General features: G+C 37.6%; 1 protein-coding gene across 1 annotated transcript; it reads left to right on the forward strand.

Moving 5' to 3' along the window:
* Nucleotides 1-61: 61 nt before the first annotated feature.
* Nucleotides 62-2425, forward strand: LOC109496939 (olfactory receptor 6C74-like). Its single transcript, XM_019824705.3, has one exon. The coding sequence runs from the start codon at nt 321-323 to the stop codon at nt 1281-1283; it is 963 nt and encodes a 320-aa protein (XP_019680264.3). The 5' UTR covers nt 62-320; the 3' UTR covers nt 1284-2425.
* Nucleotides 2426-23262: the final 20837 nt, after the last annotated feature.

Genomic DNA, 23262 nt, shown 5'->3' on the forward strand with positions numbered 1-23262 from the left:
AACAGGAAACATTAGCATCGTATGTCAAGTGAGTTACACGCTTTAATTCTCACAAGAACATGAACAGGTAGATCTTATCAGTTTCATTTTGCTGAGGGTGAAAATGAAGTTCACAAGGTTAGCTAACTTTCCAAAGATGACCCATCTCAGGGGTTAGAACACACTGTTGAACTAGTATTGAATTCAGGTCCATCTGATTCAAGAACCAATTGACTAAACTACTTAGCCATCAGTCTAGCCACCTTCTTGGATAGGCAAATACCTTAAGCATGCTCCTCTAAAAGCTTGTGGTTGCTGATTTTAGGTTAAGACCAGCAGGGATGATGCTATGGAAAGAGATGCCCCTGGAAATGGGGAATGGGACCACCGTCCAAGAATTCACCTTGGAGGGGTTTCCTGCCATCCAACACCTGGGAAAGGTCCTCTTCCTGGTGCACCTGCTGGCCTACCTGGCATCCATTACAGGCAATGCTGTCATAGTCACCATCATCTGTGCTGACTCCCGGCTCCAGACACCTATGTACTTTTTCCTCAGCATTTTCTCCTTCTTTGAGTGTTGTTTCATAAGTGCTGTTATTCCTAAGTTGCTGGTCATCTTTCTTTTAGGCCAGCAAACCATTTCCTTTCTTGCCTGTTTCATACAAGCCTTTGTGTTTGTCTATCTGGGAGCAGCAGGTTTCTTCCTCATAGCAGTGATGTCTGTGGATCGGTACATGGCCATTTGCAAGCCTCTGCATTACCCAACCATCATGAACCTCAAGACTTGCTTCCTCTTGGTCACTGCCTGCTTCACTTTGGCCTTCACTCTCATCACTAGTCTGGTAGTAAAGGTTTCCCAGTTATCCTTCTGTGGCCCCCATGTCATTCCCCACTTCTTCTGTGACCTTGGTGCCCTGATTCATCTCTCCTGTTCTGATACAAGGTCTGTTGAAATGTTGGTCTTTGTCCTTGCTTTGTTGATCCTTTTGACATCCCTTATCATAACCGTCATTGCATACAGCAACATAGTAGTCACAATTGTGCGACTCCCATCAGCCAAGGAGCGACAGAAAGCTTTCTCCACCTGCTCGTCTCACCTCATTGTCCTCTCCATGATATACGGCAGCTGTGTCTTTATATACGTGAAACCAAAGCAAAGGAACAAGCTGGACTCCAACAGGGAGGCTGCCCTTGTGAACACAGTGGTGACCCCGCTGTTGAATCCTGTCATCTACACTCTGCGGAACAAGCAGGTCCACCAGGCTCTGAGGGAGACAATGTGCAGAATGAAAATATCAAGATAAAAAAATTATATGGCCTTGGCATGGAAGTCTTCAGAGAATCATCGTCTTCATTCTCGCCAATGTGACATCCATAGGGTTGTAGTGCTGCGTCTCTGGCAGATGTCACTTCCCCTTTGTACATCCCTAGCAAAACAGAAATCTATTTTCTAGGCCACATTTTACTTGGATGTGCAAAACTATCTCTCCCTAAATATCCCACATGTATGTTTTGAAAATGTTTATTTCTGTAATTTGAGAGAGAGAGATGGGGGGCAGGGAAGCTCAGAGAGAGAGAGGGAAGGAGAGAGAATCCTGACAGGGTCCAAACCCCACATGGAGGCCCAATGTGTGGCTGGATCCCATGACTGTGAGATCATGACCTGAGCCAAAATCAAGAGTCAGACACTTAACCAACTGAACCACCCTACTGTCCCTAAATATTCCACATATTGATGACAATCGTGACAATCGATTAATTGCAAGATCCTTTACTGAATTTTGATTCTTATCTCTGATATAAACCATGTGCTTGAAATTTCTAAAATTTAGTGATTTATACTCTTTTTATTTCATTTCTATCTAGCCATGAACATGATTCAACAGAATTAATAAATATTTACCAAAGGCATTTAGATAGCTAAAATGATAGATGCTTGTATATTAGGTTGTGGTTATGAAGAAAATGACAGAAATAGTACCAATGCTTGGGTCTACATTCCCTTCATCCTTAGCCCAAGGAAATAATGGTCATAGCACCCATTACCTTGGAATATATATGGTTTGCATCAGGTGTGCTCTTAAATGCTGTCCTTGGCCTTTAGCTTAGCTACATACATAGGCATCATTCTCATGCTGGAGAGGAACAGAATTGTTCTCAGTCTTAGAACATTCTGTAAGGATAGGGAATAACCACAGCATGTCACAGCTGACCAATGCTGCTATTTGCCTAAATTATTTATTCATAATCAGCCCCTCAGATGCATGAATACTTATGATTTGTTCCTATATAAAAGCTGTTACCACAGAATGTTTGTGTGTTAGTATAAGGGAGCACATGTTTCATATTTCTGTAATTTCTTCCAAAGTCTAAGTTGGTGTAATCTAAGTTATTTGCCTATCTTCTTCACATTACTGATGAAAATAAACAAATTAAGCCTTTTTTCCCCCTGGCTGACTTGTGTTGTCAATGATAAGGTTTTGTTCTGATTGATAACCTATTTTAAAACCACTATTTCCATCATCTCAATCTTTAAACTTTGTGTACCTTTAGCACTTATTTTCCAGCTAGAATGTGTCTCCTATTTCTTCAGAAGAACCATCTCTAAAAATATTAACAACACAAGAAACAACAGCCTTGGCAAGGATGTTACGAAAGTGGAACCCCCTTATGATGTTGGTAGGAAAGAAAACTGGTGCAGCCACTCTGGAAAACAGTATGGAAGTTCCTCAAAAAGTTAAAAATAGAACAATCCAGCAATTGCACTACTAGGTTTTTACCCCCAAAATACAAAAATATTAATTTGAAGGGATACATGCACCTCAGTGTTTGTTGCAGCATTATGAGTAATAGCCAAGCCAAATTATGGGAAGAGCCCAAATGTCCATCAACTGATGAATGAATAAAGAAGATGTGGCATGCATATATGTGGAATATTACTCTGCCATAAAGAGAATATAATTTTGCCGTTTTCAATGACATGGATGGAGCTAGAGAGTATTATGCTAAGCATAGTGAATCAGTCACAAAGACAAATACCATATGATTTCACTCATATGTATATTTTAAGAAGGAAAACAAACGAGTATAGGGCAAAAAAAAAAAAGACAAGAAACAGACTCTTAACCATAGAGAACAAACAGATGGTTACCAGAGGGTAGGTGGGTGGAGGGATGAGTTAAATAGGTGATGTGAATTAAGAAGTGCCCTTGTGATGAGCACTGGGTGATGTATGTAAGTGTTGAATCATGAAATTGTACACCTGAAACTAATATTACACCGTATATTAACTAACTGGAATAAAAATACAAACTTAAAAAATAAAAAGATTAAGGTAATTATTTTGTCTGCTTTTTATTATTATATTTTATTCTCAAGTTAGTTAACACACAGCATAGTCTTGGCTTCAGGAGTAGAACCCAGTGATTCATCACTTACATGTATCACCCAGTGCTCATCCCAACAAATGCCCTCCTTAATACCCACCACCCCATTTATCCCACATCTCCCAAACCCCCAAACCAATCAACTCTCAGTTCTCTGTATTTAAGAGTCTCTTATGGTTTGCCTCCTTCTCTGTTTTTATCTTATTTTTCCTTCCCTTCCCCTATGGTCATCTGCTAAGTTTCTCAAATTCCCCATATGAATGAAATCATATGATACATGTCTTTCTCTGACTTATTTCACTTAGCATAATACCCTCCAGTTCCATCCATGTTGTTGCAAATGACAAGATTTCATTCTTTTTGACTGCTGAGTAGTATTCCATTGAATACATATACAACATTTTCTTTTTTTAATTATATTTCATTTTTTAATTTACATCCAAATTAGTTAGCATATAGCGCAACAGTGATTTCAGGAGTAGATTCCTTAATGCCCTTAACCCATTCCTTAATGCCCACAACCCCTCTGGTAACCCTCTGTTCTCCATATTTAAGAGTCTTTTATGTTTTGTCCCCCTTCCTGTTTTTATATTGTTTTTGCTTCTCATCCCTTGTGTTCATCTGTTCTGTGTCTTAAAGTCCTCATATGAGTGAAGTGATATGATATTTGTCTTTCTCTAATTTCGTTCACCCTCTAGTTCCATCCACATAGTTGCAAATGGCAAGATTTCATTCTTTTTGATTGCCGAGTAATACTCCATTGTGTATATATATATACACACAATGGAATATACACAATGGAATATACACATTGTATATATATATATATATATATATACAATGGAGTATATATATATATATATATATATATATATATATATATATATACCACATCATCTTTATCCATTCATCCATCAATGGACATTTGGGCTCTTTCCATACCTTGGCTATTGTTGACAGTGCTGCTATAAACATTGGGGTGCAGGTGCCCCTTTGAAACAGCATACCTGTATTCCTTGGATAAATACCTAGTAGTGCAATTGCTGGGTTGTAGGGTAGTTCTATTTTTAATGTTTTGAGGAGCCTCCATACTGTTTTCCACAGTGGATGCACCAGTTTGCATTCCTGCCAGCAGTGCAAAAGAGATCCTTTCTCTCTGCATCCTTGCCAACATCTGTTGTTGTCTGAGTTGTTAATGTTAGCCATTCTGACAGGTGTGAGGTGATATCTCATTGTGGTTGTGATTTGTATTTCCCTGATGATGAGTGATATTGAGCATTTTTTCATATGAAAGTTTGCCATCTGGATGTCTTCTTTGGAGAAATGTCTATTCATGTCTTTTGCTCATTTCTTCACTGGATTATTTGTTTTTTGGGTGTTGAGCTTGATAAATTTTTTAAAGATTTTGGATACCAACCCTTTATCTGATATGTCATTTGCAAATATCTTCTCCCATTCTGTCGGTTACCTTTTAGTTTTGCTGATTGTTTCCTTCACTGTGCAGAAGATTTTTATTTTGATGAGGTCCCAATAGTTCATTTTTGCTCTTGTTTCCCTTGCCTCTGGAGACGTGTTGAGTAAGAAGTTGCTGTGGCCAAGGTCACAGAGGTTTTTGCCTGCTTTCTCCTTGAGGATTTTGATGGCTTCCTGTCTTACATTTAGGTCTTTTATCCATTTTGAGTTTATTTTTGTGTATGGTGTAAGAGTGGTCCAGGTTCGTTTTTCTGCATGTTGCTGTCCAGTTTTCCCAGCACCACTTGCTGAAGAGACTGTCTTTATTCCATTGGATATTCTTTCCTGCTTTGTCAAAGATTAGTTGGCCATATGTTTGTGGGTCCATTTCTGGGTTCTCTATTCTGTTCCATTGATCTGAGTGTCTGTTTTTGTGCCAGTACCATACTGTCTTGATGATTACCACTTTGTAATATAGCTTGAAGTCCAGGATTGTGATGCCTTCTGCTTTGGTTTTCTTTTTCAAGATTGATTTGGCTATTCGGTGTCTTTTCTGGTTCCATACAAATTTTAGGATTGTTTGTTCTAGCTCTTTGAAGAATGCTGGCATTATCTTGATAGGGATAACATTGAATATGTAGATTGCTTTGGGTAGTATTATTTTAACAATACTTGTTCTTCCTATCCAGGAGTGTGGAATATTTTTCCATTTTTTTGTGTCTTATTCAATTTTTTTCATAAGCTTTCTATGTTTTTGAGTGTATAGATTTTTCACCTCTTTGGTTAGATTTATTCCTAGGTATTTTGTGGTGTTTTGTGCAATTGTAAATGGGATTGATTCCTTGATTTCTCTTTCTGTTGCTTTATTGTTAGTGTATAGGAATGCAACTGATTTCTGTGCATTGATTTTATATCCTGCCACTTTGCTGAATTCTTGAATCAGTTCTAGCAGTTTTTTGGTGGAATCTTTTGGGTTTTCCATATAGAGTATTATGTCATCTGCGAAGAGTGAAAGTTTGACTTCCTGGCCTATTTGGATGCCTTTTATTTCTTTGTGTTGTCTGATTGCTGAGGCTAAGACTTCCAATACTATGTTGAATAACAGTGGCAAGAGTGGACATCCCTGTTGTGTTCCTGAATTTAGGGGGAAAGCTCTCAGTTTTTCCCCACTGAGGATGATATTAGCATTGTGTCTTTTGTATATGGCTTTTATGATCTCAAGGTATGATCCTTATATCCCTACTTTCTTAGGATTTTTATCAAGAAAAGATGCTGTATTTTGTCAAATGCTTTCTCTGCATCTATTGAGAGAGGACCATATGGTTCTTGTCCTTTCTTTTATTGATGTGATGAATCTCATTGATTGTTCTGCACATATTGAACCAGCCCTGCATCTCAGGTATAAATCCCACTTGGTCGTGGTGAATATTTTTTTTTAATGTATTGTTGGATCCAGTTGGCTAATATCTTGTTGAGGATTTTTGCATCCATGTTCATCAGGGAAATTGGTCTATAGTTCTCCTTTTTGTGGGGTCTTTGTCTGGTTTTGGAATCAAGGCAATGCTGGCTTCATAGAAAGACTTTGGAAGTTTTCCTTCCATTTCTATTTTTTAGAACAGCTTCAAGAGAATAGGTGTTAACTCTTCCTTAAATGTTTGGTAGATTTCCCCTGGAAAGCCATCTGGCCTTGGACTCTTGTTTTTTGGGAGGTTTTTGATTATTAATTCAATTTCTTTACTGGTTATGGGTCTGTTCAAATTTTCTATTTCTTCCTGCTTCAGTTTTGGTAGTTTATATGTTTCTAGGAATCTGTCCATTTCTTCCAGATTGCCCATTTTATTGGCATATAATTGCTTGCAATATTCTATTATTATTATTTTTATTTCTGCTGTTATGGTTGTGATCTCTCCTCTTTCATTCTTGACTTTATTTATTTGGGTCCTTTCCTTTTTCTTTTTGATCAAACTGGCTACTGGTTTATCAATTTTGTTAATTCTTTCAAAGAACCAGCTTCTGGTTTCATTGATCTGTTCTACTGTTTTGTTTTTGTTTGTTTGTTTGTTTCAATAGCACTGATTTCTGCTCTAATCTTTATTATTTCCTGTCTTCTGCTATTTTTGGGTTTTATTTGCCGTTCTCTTTCAAGCTCTTTAAGGTGTAAGGTTAGGTTGTGTATCTGAGACCTTTCTTCCTTTTTTAGGAAGGCCTGGATTGCTATATACTTTCCTTTTATAACTGCCTTTGCTGCATCCCACAGGTTTTGGGCTGTGGTGTTATCATTTTCATTGGCTTCAATGGACTTTTTAATTTCCTCTTTGACTTCTTGGTTAGCCATTCATTATTTAGTACGATGTTCTTTAGTCTCCAAGTATTTGTTACCTTTCAGAAACTTTTCTTGTGGTTGATTTTGAGTTTCATAGCATTGTGGTCTGAAAATATGCACGGTATGATCTAGATCTTTTTGCACTTGTTGAGGGCTGATTTGTGTCCTATTGTGTGGTCTATTCTGGAGAATGTTCCATGTGCACTGGAGACGAATGTGTATTCTGCTGCTTTAGGATGAAATGTTCTGAATATATCTGTTAAGTCCATCTGGTCCAGTGTGTCATTCAAAGCCATTATTTCTTTGTTAATTTTCTGATTAGATGATTTGTCCATTGCTGTGAGTGGGGTGTTGAAGTCCCCTACACTTATGGTATTATTATCAATGAGTTTCTTTATGTTTGTGATTAATTGCTTTATATATTTGGGTTCCCTCACATTTGGAGCATAAATGTTTATAATTGTTAGGTCTTTTTGGTGGATAGACCCTTTAATTATGATATAATGCCCTTCTTCATCTCTTGATACAGTCTTTATTTTAAAGTCTCGATTATCTGATATAAGTGTGGCTACTCTGGCTTTCTTTTGTTGACCATCAGCATGATAGATGGTTCTCCATCCCCTTACTTTCAATCTGAAGGTGTCCTTAGGTCTAAAGTGGGTCTCTTGTAAACAGCATATAGATGGATCTTGTTTTCTTATCCTTTCTGTTACGCTATGTCTTGATTGGAGCATTGAGTCCATTGACATTTAGAGTGAGTACTGAAAGATGTGAATTTATTGCCATTATGTTGCTTGTACAGTTGGAGTCGCTGGTGGTGTTCTTTTGTCCCTTCTAGTCTTTGTTTCTTTTGGTGTGTGTGTGTGTGTATCTATCTATCTATCTATCTATCTATCTATCTATTTAATCTTTTCTTTCCTCAGAGAGTCCCCCTTAAAATTTCTTGCAGGGTTGGTTTAGTGGTCACAAACTCCTTTAATTTTTGTTTGTCTGGGAAACTTTTAATCTCTCCTTCTATTTTGAATGACACCCTTGCTGGATAAAGAATTTTTGGCTTTATATTTTTGTGATTCAGCACATTGAATATATCCTGCCACTCCTTTCTGGCCTGCCAATTTTCTGTGTATAGATCTGCAAACCTGATCTGTGTTTCCTTATAGGTTAAGGTCTTTTTTTCCCTTCCTACTTTCATGTTTCTCTCCTTGCCTTAGTATTTTGTGAATTTGACTATGATATGCCTTGTTGATGGTCGGTTTTTGTTGAATCTAGTGGGAGTCCTCTGTGCTTCCTGGATTTTGATGTCTGTGTCTTTCCCAAGGTTAGGAAAGTTTTCTGCTATGATTTGCTCACATAACCCTTCTACCCCTATTTCTCTCTCTTCATCTTCTGGGATTCCTATGATTCTGATGTTGTTCCTTTTTGATGAGTCACTGATTTCTCTAATTCTTAAATAGTGCTCTTTTGCCTTAGTCTTTCTCTTTTTTTCTGCTTCATTATTCTTCATAAGTTTGTCCTGCATGTCACTGATTCTCTGCTCTGCCTCATCTATCCTTGCTGTTGTGGCAGCTATCCAAGATTGCAGCTGAGTTATAGCATTTTTTATTTCATGCTGACTACCTTTTACTTCTTTTATCTATGCAGAAAGGGATTCTAATCTATTTTCCACTCCAGTTAGTATTCTTATTATCATGATTCTAAATTCTGGTTCAGACATCTTGCTTGTATCTGTGTTGGTTAAGTCCCTGGCTGTCGTTTCTTTCTGCTCTTTCTTTTGGGGTGAATTCTTTCGTTTTATTATTTTGAAGGGAGAAAACAAATTGGGGTAAAAAATCAAAATATAAAATTTAAAATCAAAATTAAAAAATTAAAGACAACACACACACAAAAGTCACATAAATAATGCTAGATCCTAGATGTGTTTTGGTCTCGGTGTTGAAAGGGGCTTGATAGATTAGAGAAAAAGGGGAAAGGAAAAAAAAAGGAAACCATTTGAAAATTTGAAAAAATGAATACACTGAAGTAGAATAAAATGTAATGATGGAAGTAAAATAGAATTTGAAAAAAATTACACGAAAGTAAAAAATATAGTAGAAAAAGTTAGGGAAAATATTTTTAATAAAAACTGAAAATAAAAATAAATTTTTCTTTTTCCATATTCAAGAAAAAAGAAAAGAAATGAAAAAGAGAAAAAAGAAAGAAAATTTAATATATGGACTGGTGAACAGACTGATATATGATTGAAATTACTTCAGTTTCCCCTGAAGTTAAACTGTGAAGTGCTTTATAGTCCATAAACTAAGTAGACAGAGAGACTTGTGTTCCTGGAGAGCAAGGTTAGCCCAGTTGGGCAGGGCTTGGTATAATGGCTCTGTTGTCCACTAGATGGCGCTGCTCAGCTTACTGGGGTGGATTTTTGTGGCACTTGTAGGTGTATATGCACATGTGTGGGAGAGGTGAAAATGGTGTCACCCGGCTACCCAGTCTCTAGTATTGAAACTCTGTTTTCCCTGAGCAGCAATTAAGCCATCATTTGTTGTCCTTTGTCTTCAGCTTCCATACATTCCCCACTTTTACACTGTGACCAAACCCCAGGCAGCACTTCCCTCCTAAGTTTTATCTCAGATGAAGCTGTTTTTCCTGACCCTTACTTCTGAGGGACTATGGCTTTGACCCGTTCTGCCACTCTGTGGGAGGGTCTCACCAAGCATTGGCCAGGTGCCGGTGCACCCAGGAACATTCATGGGACTGTGCCACAGCTGATGCCCAGAGACTGCAGGTGGGTGCCAGCCCGCCCCAGAAAAACTTCGCACGATTGTGTAGCAGCAGCGTTTCAGGGATTATGGAAAATTGCAACATAAATCTGGCACCAGGCTTCAGCCTTAATGACCTTTTTCCAGAACAAGCGAATGTAGTTGTTCTCCTGGGTCCACTGGAGACTTTGCCTTGGGGGAGCCACACAGCCTCTACCAGGTGTTCTCCCCGCAGGGGAACTGCCTCTCCCCGTGTGGCCTGAAGACCCCTTGACTTCACTCTGCTCCTGGGGATTCACCCTTCTCACCAGAACACCACCAGGTATCAAACTGCAGCATTTCAGACTCTGCACTCGCCCTGTTTATAGAGTGTTAATGGAATTTAAACCCTCTCCTTTCTCCTTTCTGCCTTTTTTGTTAAGTCCCTGTGGCTGTTTCCACTTTTCCACTCTTTCTCCAGCTGCTTTTGAGGGGGGGATGCTTTTCCCATATTCTTCCCCCGGCCATCTCAGTCCTTTCTCTCATGCAAAAACAGCTCCCTGCCCTCTGCAGCTTCTCTCCCCTCCAATTCACCTCTCTGCACCGTGTATCTGCTGAGTTCTGTGGTTCAGGTTGTGCAGATTGTTGCGTGAATCCTCAGATCAGTTTTCTAGGTGTGCTGGATGGTTTAGTGTTGATTTGGTTGTATTTCATGGATGCAAGACACACAGAAAACTTCCATGCTCTTCTGCCATCTTGGCTTCTCCATATACCACATCATTGTAATCCATTCATCAGTCGATGGACATTTGGGCTCTTTCCATAATTTGGCTATTGTTGATAGTGCTGCTTATAAACATTGCAGTTCATGTGCCCTTCAAATCAGCATTTTTGTATCCTTTGGATAAATTCCTAGTAGTGCCATTGCTTGGTTGTAAGGTAGTTCTATTTTTAATTTTTTGAGGAATGACCACACTGTTTTCCAGAGTGACTGCACCAGCTTTAATTTCCACAAACAGTATAATAGGGTTTCCTTCTCTCCACATCCTTGCCAACATCTGTTGTTTCCTGAGTTGTTAATTTAGACATTTTAAAGGTGTGAGGTTGTATCTCATTGTGGTTTTGATTTATATTTCCCTGATGATGAATGATTTTGAGCATCTTTTCATGTGTCTGTTAGCCATCCAGATGTCTTTTTTGGAGAAGTGTCTATTCATGTCTTCTGCCCATTTCTTAACTGGGTTATTTGTTTTTTAAATGTTCAGTTTGGTAAGTTCTTTATAGATTTTGGATACTAACCCTTTATCTGATATATCATTTGCAAGTATCTTCTCCCATTCTGTCAGTTTCCTTTTAGTTTTGTGGATTATTTCCTTCACTATTCAGAAGCTTTTTATCTTGATGAAGTCCCAATAATTCATCTTGCTTTTATTTCTCGTGCCTTTGGAGACGTGTCAAGTAAGAAGTTGCTGCGGCTGAGGTGAAAGAAGTAGCTGCCTGTTTTGTTCTGTAGGATTTTTATGGTTTCCTGTCTCACACTTAGGTCTTCCATCCATTTTGAATTTATTTTTGTGTATGGAGTAAGAAAGTGGTCCAGTTTCATCTTCTGCATGCTGCTCTCCATTTTCCCCAGCACCATTTGCTAAAGAGACTGTCTTTTTCCCATTGGATACCCTTTCCTGCTTTGCCAAAGATTAACTCATCTTATAGTTGTGATTCATTTCTGGGTTTTCGATTCTGTTCCATTGATCTATTTTTGTTCCATTACCATACTGTTTTGATCACTACAGCTTTGTAATATATCTTGAAGTCTGGAATTGTGATGCCTCCAGCTTTGCTTTTCTTTTTCAATGTTGCTTTGGGTTTTTGAGGTCTTTTGTGGTTCCATACATATTTTAGGATTGTTTGTTCTATTTTTTGAAAAATTCTGGTGGATTTTGATAGAGATTCCATTAAATGTGTAGATTCCTTTGGCTAGTATAGACATTTTAACAATTTTGTTTTTCCAATCCATGAGCATGGAATATCTTTCCATTTCTTTGTGTCCTCTTCAATTTTTTTTTTCATTAGTGTTTTATAATTTTCAGAATAGAGGTCTCTAACTTCTTTGGTTAGGTTTATTCCTAGGTATCTTGTTGTTTTCATTGAATCAGTAAATGGGATTGATTTCCTAATTTCTCTTTATACTGCTTCATTATCGGTGTTTAGAAATGCCACAGATTTCTATATGTTGATTTTGTATCCTGCATCTTTACTGAATTCATGTATCAGCTCTAGCAGTTTTTTTGTTGAATCTCTCAGGTTTTCCATGTAGAGTATCATATCACCCGTGAAGAGTGAAAATTTGACTTCTTTTTTACCAGTCTGGATGCCGTTTGTTTTGTTTTGTTGTCTGATTGCTGAGGCTAGGACTTCCAACACCATGTTAAACAACGATGGTGAGAGTGGACATCTCTGTCGTATTCCTATCTCAGGGGGAAAGCTCTCAGTTTTTCCACATTGAGGATGATATTAGCTGTGGGGCTTTCATATATAGCTTTTATAATGTTAGGGTATGTTCCTTGTATCCAGACTTTCTTGAGGGTTTTTATTAAGAAAGGATGCTGTATTTTGTCAAATTCTTTTTCTGCATCTATTGACAGGATCATATTGTTCTTTTTTTCTATTAATGTGGGGTATCACGTTGGTTGATTTGCAAATATTGGATCAACCCTGCAGCCCAGGAATGAATCCCACTTGATCATGGTGAATAATTCTTCTAGTGTAATGTTGAATTTGATTTGCTAGTATCTTGGTGAGAATTTTTGCATCTATGTTCATCAGAGATATTGGCCTGTAATTCTCCTTTTTAGTGGGGTCTTTGGTTTGGGAATCAAGGTAATGCTGGCTTCATAGAATGAATCTGGAAGCTTTCCTCCATTTCTGTTTTTGGAACAGCTTGAGAAAAATTGGTATTAACTCTGCTTTCAATGTCTGGTAGAATTCCCTTGGGAAGCCATCTGGCCCAGGATACTTATTTGTTTGGAGACTTTTGAGAACCTATTCAATTTCTTTGCTGGTTATGGGTCTATTCAAATTTTCTATTTCTTCCCATTTGACCTTTGGTAGTGTGTAGGTGTCTAGGAATTTGTCCATTTCTTACAGATTGTCCAATTTGTTGGCATATAATTTTTCATAGTATTCTCTAATAATTGAATTTCTGTGGTGTTTGTTGTGATCTCTCCTATTTCATTCATGATAATATCTATTTGGGTCCTCTCTCTTTTCTTTTTGATAAGTCTGGCTAGGGGTTTATCAATTTTATTTACCTTTCAAGAAACCAGCTCTTAGATTCATTGATCTCTTCTGCTGTTTTTTTTTTCTGATTTATACTGTTTATTTCTGCTCTAATATTTATTATTTCCCTTCTTCTGCTGGCTTTGGGCTTTATTTACTGCTGCCTTTCTAGCCCCTGTAGGTATGAATTTAGGTTCTGTATTTGGGACCTCCTTGCTTCTTTTTTTTTTTTTCAATATATGAAGTTTATTGTCAAATTGGTTTCCATACAATACCCAGTGCTCATCCCAAAAGGTGCCCTCCTCAATACCCATCACCCACCCTCCCCTCCCTCCCACCCCCCATCAACCCTCAATTTGTTCTCAGTTTTTAAGAGTCTCTTATGCTTTGGCTCTCTCCCACTCTAACCTCCTTTTTTTTTTCTTCCCCTCCCCCATGGGTTTCTGTTAAGTTTCTCAGGATCCACATAAGAGTGAAAACACATGGTATCTGTCTTTCTCTGTATGGCTTATTTCACTTAGCATAACACTCTCCAGTTCCATCCATGTTGCTACAAAGGGCCATATTTCATTCTTTCTCATTGCCACATAGTACTCCATTGCGTATATAAACCACAATTTCTTTATCCATTCATCAATTGATGGACATTTAGGCTCTTTCCATAATTTGGCTATTGTTGAGAGTGCTGCTATAAAAATTGGGGTACAAGTGCCCCTATGCATCAGTACTCCAGGGCACTTCCTTGCTTCTTGAGATAGGCTTTAATTGCAATGAATTTTCCTCTTAGGACTACCTTTGCTGCATCCCAAAGTGTTTGGACTGTTGTGCTTTCATTTTCATTGTCTCCCTTATATATTTTTTTATTTCTTTGTTAATTTCCTGATTTATCCATTCATTCTTTAGTAGGATGGTCTTTAACCTCCATGTTGGGGGCTTTCCAATTTTTTTTCTTGTGTTTGATTTCAAGTTTCATAGCATTGTGATCTTAAAATATGCATGTGTGGTCTCAATCTTTTTGTACTTGTTGAGAGCTGTTTTGTGAGCCAGTATGTGATCTGTTTTGGAGGATGTTCCATGTTCACTCATGAAAAATGTGTATTCTGCTGATTTTGTGTGAAAAGTTCTGAATATATCTGTTAAGTCCATCTGGTCTAATGTGTCATTCGGAGACATTGTTTCCTTATTGATTTTCCTCCTAGATGATCTGTCCATTGCTGTACATGGAGTATTTTTTAATTTTTAAAATGTTTATTTGAGAGAGAGAAAGAGACAATGCATGAGCAGGGAAAGGGCAGAGAGAGACAGAGATAGAATCTGAAACAGGCTCCAGGTTCTGAGTTGTCAGCACAAAGCCTGACACAGGGCTCAACTCATGAGCCGTGAGATGATGCACTGAGTTGAAGTTGGACCCTTAACTGACCGAATGACCCAGGTCCCCACTGTAAGTAGAGTATTAAAGTTCCCCACAATTAAGCTATTATTATCATCAATACATTTGTTTATGTTTGTGATTAATTGATTTATATATTTGGGTTCTTCCACATTGGGAGCATAAACATTTATAATTGTTAGCTCTCCTTGATGGGTAAACCCCCTAATTATGATCTAATGCCCTTCTTCATCTCTTGTTACAAACTTGTTTAAAAATCTAGTTTGTCTGTTATAAGTATGGCTACTCTGGCTTTCTTTTGGCCTTCATTAGCATGATAGATGGTTCTCCATTCCCTCACTTTCAATCTGCAGGTGTCCTCAGATCTAAAATGAGTCTCTTGTAGGCGGCATATAGATGGGTCTTGTTTATTTTATTATATGCATAAGTATATTTATATATATATTATAAATATAAGTAAATTTATATACATATATGTATAATATAATATAATATAATATAATATAATATACATATGTATACATATGTATACATATAATATACATATAATATAATATACATATAATATGTATATAAATATACATATATGTATGTATATGTATATATATATATATATAAATAATACCCTATGTCTGATACCCTATACCCTATGTCTTTTGATTTAGTTGATCTACATTCAGAGTGACTTTTGAAAGATAAGGACACTAAATTGTCATTGTGTTATCTGTAGGTTTCATGTGTGTAGTGATGTCTCTGGTCCTTTGTAGTCTTTGCTGCTTTCCACTTACAAAGCCCCCTTAGGATCTCTCACAAGACTGGTTTAGTGGTCACAAACTCCTTTAGTTTTTGTTTTTGTTTTGTTTTGTTTTGTTTTGTTTTTGTTTTGTTTTGTTTTGTTTAGTTTTGTTTTGTTTAGTTTTAGTTTTTGTTTGTCTCTACTTCTATTCTGAATGACAACCTTGCTGGATAAAGGATTCTTGGCTGTATATTTTTCTTATTCAGCACATTGAATATTTCCTGCCACTCCCATCTGGCCTGACAAGTTTCAGTGGACAGTAGACAGTTCAGTGGACATTCCCCCTACTTTCAGGGTACACTCTCAATAACACTTGGGCAAAAATTCATTTTACAACTATGTTCGTGGGCATCAATAGAACATTTTTCCCCCAGCACTTTCTAGGTCTATCCAGAATGCCTTGGCGTTATTCTGACTACCCAGACGCATATACAACTTGAAACACAATTTCCTCAATAGGCTCTTTCATCTGCTACTATTCTTATGTGTCTACCCTTGTAGGTTAAGGACCATTTGTCCCTAGCTGCTTTTAGAATTCTCTCTTTATCTTTGTATTTTGCCAGTTTCACTATGATATGTTGTGTGTTGGCCTCTATTTGTTGATATTGAAGGGAGTTCTCTGTGCCATTTGGACTTGGATGCCTATTTCCTTTGCCAGATTAGGGAAGTTCTCAGCTATAATTTGTTCAAATAAACCTGCCCCTTTTGCTTCTTCTTCTTCTTCTGGAACTCCTATGATACAGATATTGCTTTGTTTTATGGAACCACTAAGCTCTGTAATTCTCCCCTTGGATCTAGTAATTTCCTTTTCCTCTTTTTTTCAGCTTCATCATTTTCCATAATTTTTTCTTCTTTTTCACCTATTCTCTCCTCTGCTTCCATCCTCATTGTCACTGAATCTAGTTTATTTTGCATCTCATTTATAGCATTTCTTAACTCATTGTGACTAGTTCTTAGGTTTTTGAACTTTGTAGCAAGAGATTCTTTGCTGTCTTCTATGCATTTTTCAAGTCTAGATATTAATCTTATGATTGTTATTCTAAATTCTTATTCAGTAATATGGTTTATATCTGTTTTGAGCAATTCTCTGGCTGTCGTTTCTTCCTGAATTTTCTTTTGAGGGGAATTTTTCTGTCTTGTCACTTGGCTATTTTTCTGTCTTTTGCATGCTTTAATAGCTTTTTATGTGCCCTGCACCTGAGAGTATAATCGTGGTTTTAAATTTGAGCTCAGGAATCTTACTTACACCTGCGTTGAGTAAATCCCTGGCTATTATTTCTTGTTCTTTCTCATGGGCTGAATTCCTGTCTTGTCATTTTGGAGGAAGAAAAAAATTAATAAAATACAATAAAAAATAAAAATGAAAACATGAAAAACAAAACAAAGCAAAAATAAAGGAACCCAGGTGTGTTTGGCCTGCTTGTTAAGAGAAGCTTGATAGAAAAGAGAAAAAACAGAAAAGAAAAAAAAAATTTAAAGAAATTAAAATTTAAAAAATTGAAAAAAATAAAATAAGAAAAATAAAATGGAATAAAATATTTGCTCTTTCTGTAGCCAAGAAAGAAAAGGAATAGAGAGAAAGGGATAAAAAAAACCCAACATAAACAAACAGCAAAGAAAATGAACAAACAAAAAGAAACCCAAATGAAGCCAGATCCAGTTTCTCCTAGAACTGAAACTGTGGCACACTGTGATCTATAGACTGAATGGGTGGAAGGGATTTGGCTGGTCTTCTGGGGGAGGGGCCTGCTACTCTAGGTCTCAGGCTGACTTGCCCTGCGGGAGATACTTCTGGAGGGCACAGGTGGACAGACCTGGTATAACAGCTTCATTCTCCACTTGGTGGTGCTGCTTAGCTCACTGGGGTTGATTAATGCAGGTGTGTTAGTAGTGAAAATGGCTTCACCCCTCTCTCTAGTTTCCAGAGAGGGAATCTAACACCCTCACAGATATGTGAACAACCCTCCTTCCCCCCACCCCGGCCTTTGTCTCAGGTTTCTGTCTGCTCCTTGTATTTTCCCTGTCTCCTAGCTGTCCACCTGCCAGGTGGTGCCACCCTCCAAAATCTTAAGGCTCTGTTTCAAAACCCCACACTCCAGAGACCCCTGCAGTTGGGACCTGGGCTGATCCTCTGGGGGGAAGGTCTCGCTGAGCAATGGCTGGGTACTGACTTGTCCCAGAAAATGGTTGGGACTCTGCAGTGGCACAGACTCAGAGTTTATAGTAAATTGTGGGCACAGGGTTTGCTGCCCTCAGCTAGCGTCTTTGTTCCTATACCAGTAGATGTGGCAGCTCTCTGGGGCCCGCTGGGACTTTTGCCCTTGGAGGGGCTGTATTGCCTCTACCAAATGCACTCCAGGTAGGGGAATTGATTCTCCTTGTGCAGTACAGGGGCCCCTCAGACCACACTGCCTACACCAGGGGATTCACCCTGCTTCCTTGCCAGAGCACCGCCAGGCACTGAGCTCCAAAACTTCAGATTCTGTATTCCACTATTTATAAAAAACTGGTGGTACTGAAACCCTCTCCTTTCCCCTATTCAGTAGTTTTGGGGAACAGATTTCTTGTCAGTCCCCTGCTAGTGTTTTCACTCACTAGCTACTTTCAGGGGGATGCTTTTCTTGTGTGATTCTGATGCACTGCATTCTCTCCCCCTTTCTCTTTCTCTCTCTGTCCTCTCTCCATGAAAACAGCCCCCTACCCTCCATAGCACCATTGCTTTTCTCTCCCCAAATTCATCTTTCTACATGGTACCTGCAAAGATCTCTTGCTCAAATTATGCACATTGTTGCATTAATCCTCAGATCAATTTCCTAGGTGTTCAAAATTGTTTGATGTTAATCTAGCTGTGTTTCAGGGATGAAACAAGCTAGGGTCCCATACTACTCCACCATTTGAACTCCTAAGTTATTGCCATTCTAGCACTTTAATGCTAGTGCGTCCCCTATTGCCCTCAGAGTAAGCTAATAATAGCTTATCTGTTTTGGTCCCTGATAGTCTATCTATTTGAGTTCAACAACTGAAAAACTCTCTTCCTGCACATGGTATTTGACATCACTTATAACTTAGACTCTGTCTATGGCTTCAGCTCATCTTTTTCCATTTCTTTTCCCTCTCGTCATCACTGCAAACATATTGAAGCATGATTTTGTAGCTGCATGCTTCACAAATGCTTTTGACCAACTTGAAATGATCGCCATTTTCTTGTCCAAATGGAAAATTGTTTGTCTTCCAAAATCACCTTTTCTATGAATACTCCAAATTGTATAAAGAGACAAAAAAAAAAACAACTCACCACCAAAATATCAAAAAATGGGCAGAGAAATTGAATAGACATTTCTCCAAAGAGGACATATAAATGGCTGACAGGTACATGAAAAGATGCTCACCATCACTAATGGAAAGGCAAACATCACTAAAGGAAAAAGAAGTAAAACCACAATGAGCTATCACCTCACACTTCTTTGGATGACGGTTACCAAAAAAAACAAAGGATAAGAAGTGTTTGCAAGGATGTGTGTAAAAGGAACCTTTGTACAGTATTGATGAAAAGGTAAATTGGTGTAGCCACTCTGGTACACAATAGAGTGTTTTCTGATAATTTTCAAAATGGAATTACCATTTGATCAAGCAATCCCACCTCTGTATATATATCTAAATGAATTGAAATATGTATCTCAAAGAGATATCTGTACTCCCATGTTCACTGCAGCAGTTTTCAAAATAGCTAAGATGTGGATATAACCTAAAAGTCCAGGTAAAGAAGAATGGATAAAGAAAATGTGGCATATATGCATTATGGGATATCATTCAGCCTTTACAAAGAAGAAGATCCTGCCACTTGAAACAACACGGATATGCCTGGAGGATATTATCCTAAGTAAAATAAGCCAGGCACAGACAAATACTGATCACTTATATGTGGCATCTAATTAAATACATAGAAGCAGAGAGTAGAATGGTGGTTGTCAGGAGGCGGGGGAGAAGGGAAAACAGGGAGGTAGTGAACAAGTTTGAGTTATACATAATAAATAAGTTCTAGACATCTGTCTAACATAGGGCCTATGATTAACAATACTTTCTTGCCTACTTAAACATTTGCTAAGAAGGTAGATCTTAAATGCCTTTAACTGCCATGTAAGGACAAAATATCAACAACAAAGGGCCTAGGAAGAAATATTTGGAGATGATAGATAGGTTAATGGCATTGATAGTGATGATAATTTCAACGGTGCATACTTATCTCAAAACACATCAAATTGTATACACCAAATATCTACAGCTTTTTGTATATCAATCATACTTTAATGAAGCGGTTTAAAAATTATGAGTGGAAATATCTTCAACCTAGAATTAGGCTAAGGGATTTTCTAAATAAAATGTTTTATGGCACCAGAATCTAGAGCATTAATCTGCTCATTAGGGTTTGTCCTTCACTGGGTACCATCTATGGCTGGTAATGACCATCCTGGATTTATAGATTGAGTTTTGGATTTCATTCTTCTATTTGTCAAGCTTACCCTTCAAGCATAGTCTATCTCAAGGTAATATAAAGTGCATTCAGTTAAAGTATAATAAATTATTATCAGATCCTGACTAAACCCACACTTTTTTCAGTAGTTTGGCCACAATTCCTTAACTTATTCCTGCCTTGCCAAACTTCAGCCATTTCAATACACCCTTCAGTAGTTCAGCTCTGAACTAGTTCCTTGTTCCCACAGCATCTTGTTGCTATCTCCATGAGTATTTTCAAGTGGACCCCAGAGATTATCTGGCTCAATCTCTGTATTATATGGAAATCGACCAGTCAGGATTTTACACAGAGTATGGAAGAGCTCTCAATACTACCCCCTCCAAACCAAACTCCTTTAAAATGGGGGCAATGTTCACATTTTTGAGTTCACACCTTTTCTAGTAACACCCTTAGAGCTTATTACATGAAATAATTTTACTGTTAATGGAGGGGAACTATGTAGAGGAGAAGATGAACAGTGTGCAATGGAGAGAAAACTAATTTATATAATCAATCCCCTTTTATGAAATGGGATTTTTTGGCTGGGCTTAAGACATCATCTGATCAATTAGTATTGTATTGGTTCGTGTCATAAAGTCAGGGTCCAAGATTCCTAAGATTCAGTAAACCAGACTGATCTCTTTTCACACATTTGCCTCTGGGGATGTCAGGGTGATCAGAACCTTTATATAGATATTGGTTTGGGAAAGTGTTCTCACGACTGACAACACAATCAAATTCTGTGTTCTTATCCAGCACTTATCACTGCTTGGAGACAGAGCTCCTAAGAAGAGTTCTCAGGAACCAGAGGAGATAAATTGGAATTCGTCAGCCCCCCAATATGACTGGACTGCTGAGCCTTGGGTGGAGGTATCTATCATCATCTTCCTTAGTTGGGAGGTCAGGCCAGTCACAGAGCAGGGCAGGACAGTGGCCAGTGCAGGCATAGTGGGGAAGCCCACGCTCAGATTGACTGAGAGGATACTGCCAGGGTGACATGTGCTGCATCCTCAGAAGGCTGGCTTCTGCTGGCAGTGTGCCTCACCTTGGTGCATCATGTCTGCTACTGGGGAAAGATACATCCAGCCAAAAATAGAGGAGCTGGGTGGGCTCAGCTCTGCTTTCTCCTCATGCCCATCTTAGTTTGACTCTTTGTCTTGAAAAGAATAGAAATCCTATCAATCATGGCTAGCGAGGGGGTTTTATTTCACAAGTAGCATCTCATTCATTAAAATCCTGAATCAGGTGTCACAATAGGCCTGGTCCTATGGACACTGAAGGTGGAGAGTGATTCTACATTCAGACAGCTCTCGGAACTTCATTCAGCATTCAGTGTAGGGATCCTCTTTCCATTGCTTTTCCATTTTCCTTCTAGTCTCAGTCTTCATGTCTGCACCTTAATGGGCTTCTACTAAATAGTGTCCTCTATACTCTTAATTTCTGTCCTATTTCTCAGTGATACAGCATTTCTTATGGTACATCTCAGTGCTTCATTGAAAGGAGGAACAATGTAAATCTTATGCACTTTTTCAAAAGGTATCAAAGAGTTAATGTAATTTCTAAAAAACTTTATGAAGCTCAAAATTTTTTTCCCACCTTTATTGAGATATAATTGACATATAACATTGTGTAAACTTAAGGTGTACAAAGTGATGATTTGGTACACACATATATTATGAAATGTTTACCACAGTAAGGTTAACTAAAACGTCCTTCACTTCACATAATTACCACTTTGTTGTTGTTATGGTAAGCATGTTAAAGCTCTACTCTCATAGCAATTTTCAAGAGTGCAATGCAGTATTGTTAACTATAGTCACCATGCTGTGCCTTAGATGCTCAGAACTTACCTATTTCATAATTTAAAGGATATGGATATGTATGTATATGGATATGTATATATCCTTTGACCAACATCTCCCCATTTCCCCCACCCCTCAGGCCCTGACAACCACAATTTCACTATCTGTTTCTGTGAGTTAGATATTTTTAGATTTCACCTACAAATGAGATCATACAGTGTTTGTCTTTCTCTGACTTATTGAATTATCAATAAAATATACATCATCACATCCATGCCAAAGATGATAGTCTGAGGAATTAGGGCAGTGATAATCTTTTCAATGAATGTAACTGGTGTTGCATCAAGTGGGTACTCAAGTGGAGAAAATACAACTTGACTCTTACTTTATATCGTACCAAAAATAGAAGTTAAAAGAGGAGAAAAAAAAGTAAAGAAATCCAGAAGATGAGTTGCAGCTATATATGTAAATGGTATAACAATCATGTAAAAGAAAACATGGCCAAATATGTTATCTTTGGGGGCAGATAAAAAACTACTTGACCAAGACAAAAGTTTGCCATAAAAAACGGTAATATTAAGTACCTCTGTTTATTGAAAGACAGCATTGAGGAATTGAAAAGGCAAGCCACAGTCTGGGAGAAGCTATTTTTAATATGACAAATGTACAAATCAGTAAGGAAAAGACAGTGGAATAAAAGAAAACTGGGCAAAAATCTCTTCACAAAAAGAGATTACACAAAAGGCTGACATTATATTAAAATGTTTCGGTTATTTATTTACTATGGAAATATAAATTAAAACCACAATACAATAATATTTCACACTAACCAGAATGTCTAAAATGCAAAAACCAGACAGTGCCAAGTGTCAGTGGGAATACTGGAACCCCATTTACTCTTGCTGGAAGTGTAAAATTTGAAATCTACCAAAGTTGAGCATGTTTTACATATTTGCCCTATAATCTAGCAGTTTCATAACAATGTGTGTATATATAATACATAGCAAATTTTAGATAAAATGATATACATAAATATGTACATATGTGTGTGTTGTATATATATTATATATATATATATATATATATATATATATACACATATATATCAGAAATATGTTTGTAGAACTAATTGTAACATCTCCAAACTTGTAGTGACATAAATGTCCTTCAAGAAAAGGATGAAAAAAGAAATTGCAGCGTATTCGAACAGAAATACTGAGCAAAACACATGTTCAGGAAATAACATGCGTAAAAATCACAAACATAATGTTGAGTGAAAAGACTGCAAAAAGACCCATAATGTATGCTTCTACTACTAATAAAAAGTATCCAGAAAACTCGCAAAACTAATGTGCAGTTTTCAAAATGAGTATAGTGGTTACCTAGTGGTTACTTGGTTTCTTGCATGTGTTTAGTTTGAAAAAGCAAAGCTATGTTTTGGAACTTTAAAAACATACACCTTATGAAGGAATAAAAATTCTATTTGAAAGTTTATAAATACCTTTTTTTAACTTTTTATTTTTTGGAGACAGAGAGAGACAGCACGAGCAGGGGAGGGCCAGAGAGAAAGGGAGACACAGAATCCAAAACAGGCTCCAGGCTCTGAGCTGTCAGCA

Source organism: Felis catus, chromosome D2 (genome assembly GCF_018350175.1).
Source record: "Felis catus isolate Fca126 chromosome D2, F.catus_Fca126_mat1.0, whole genome shotgun sequence".
NCBI lineage: Eukaryota > Metazoa > Chordata > Mammalia > Carnivora > Felidae > Felis > Felis catus.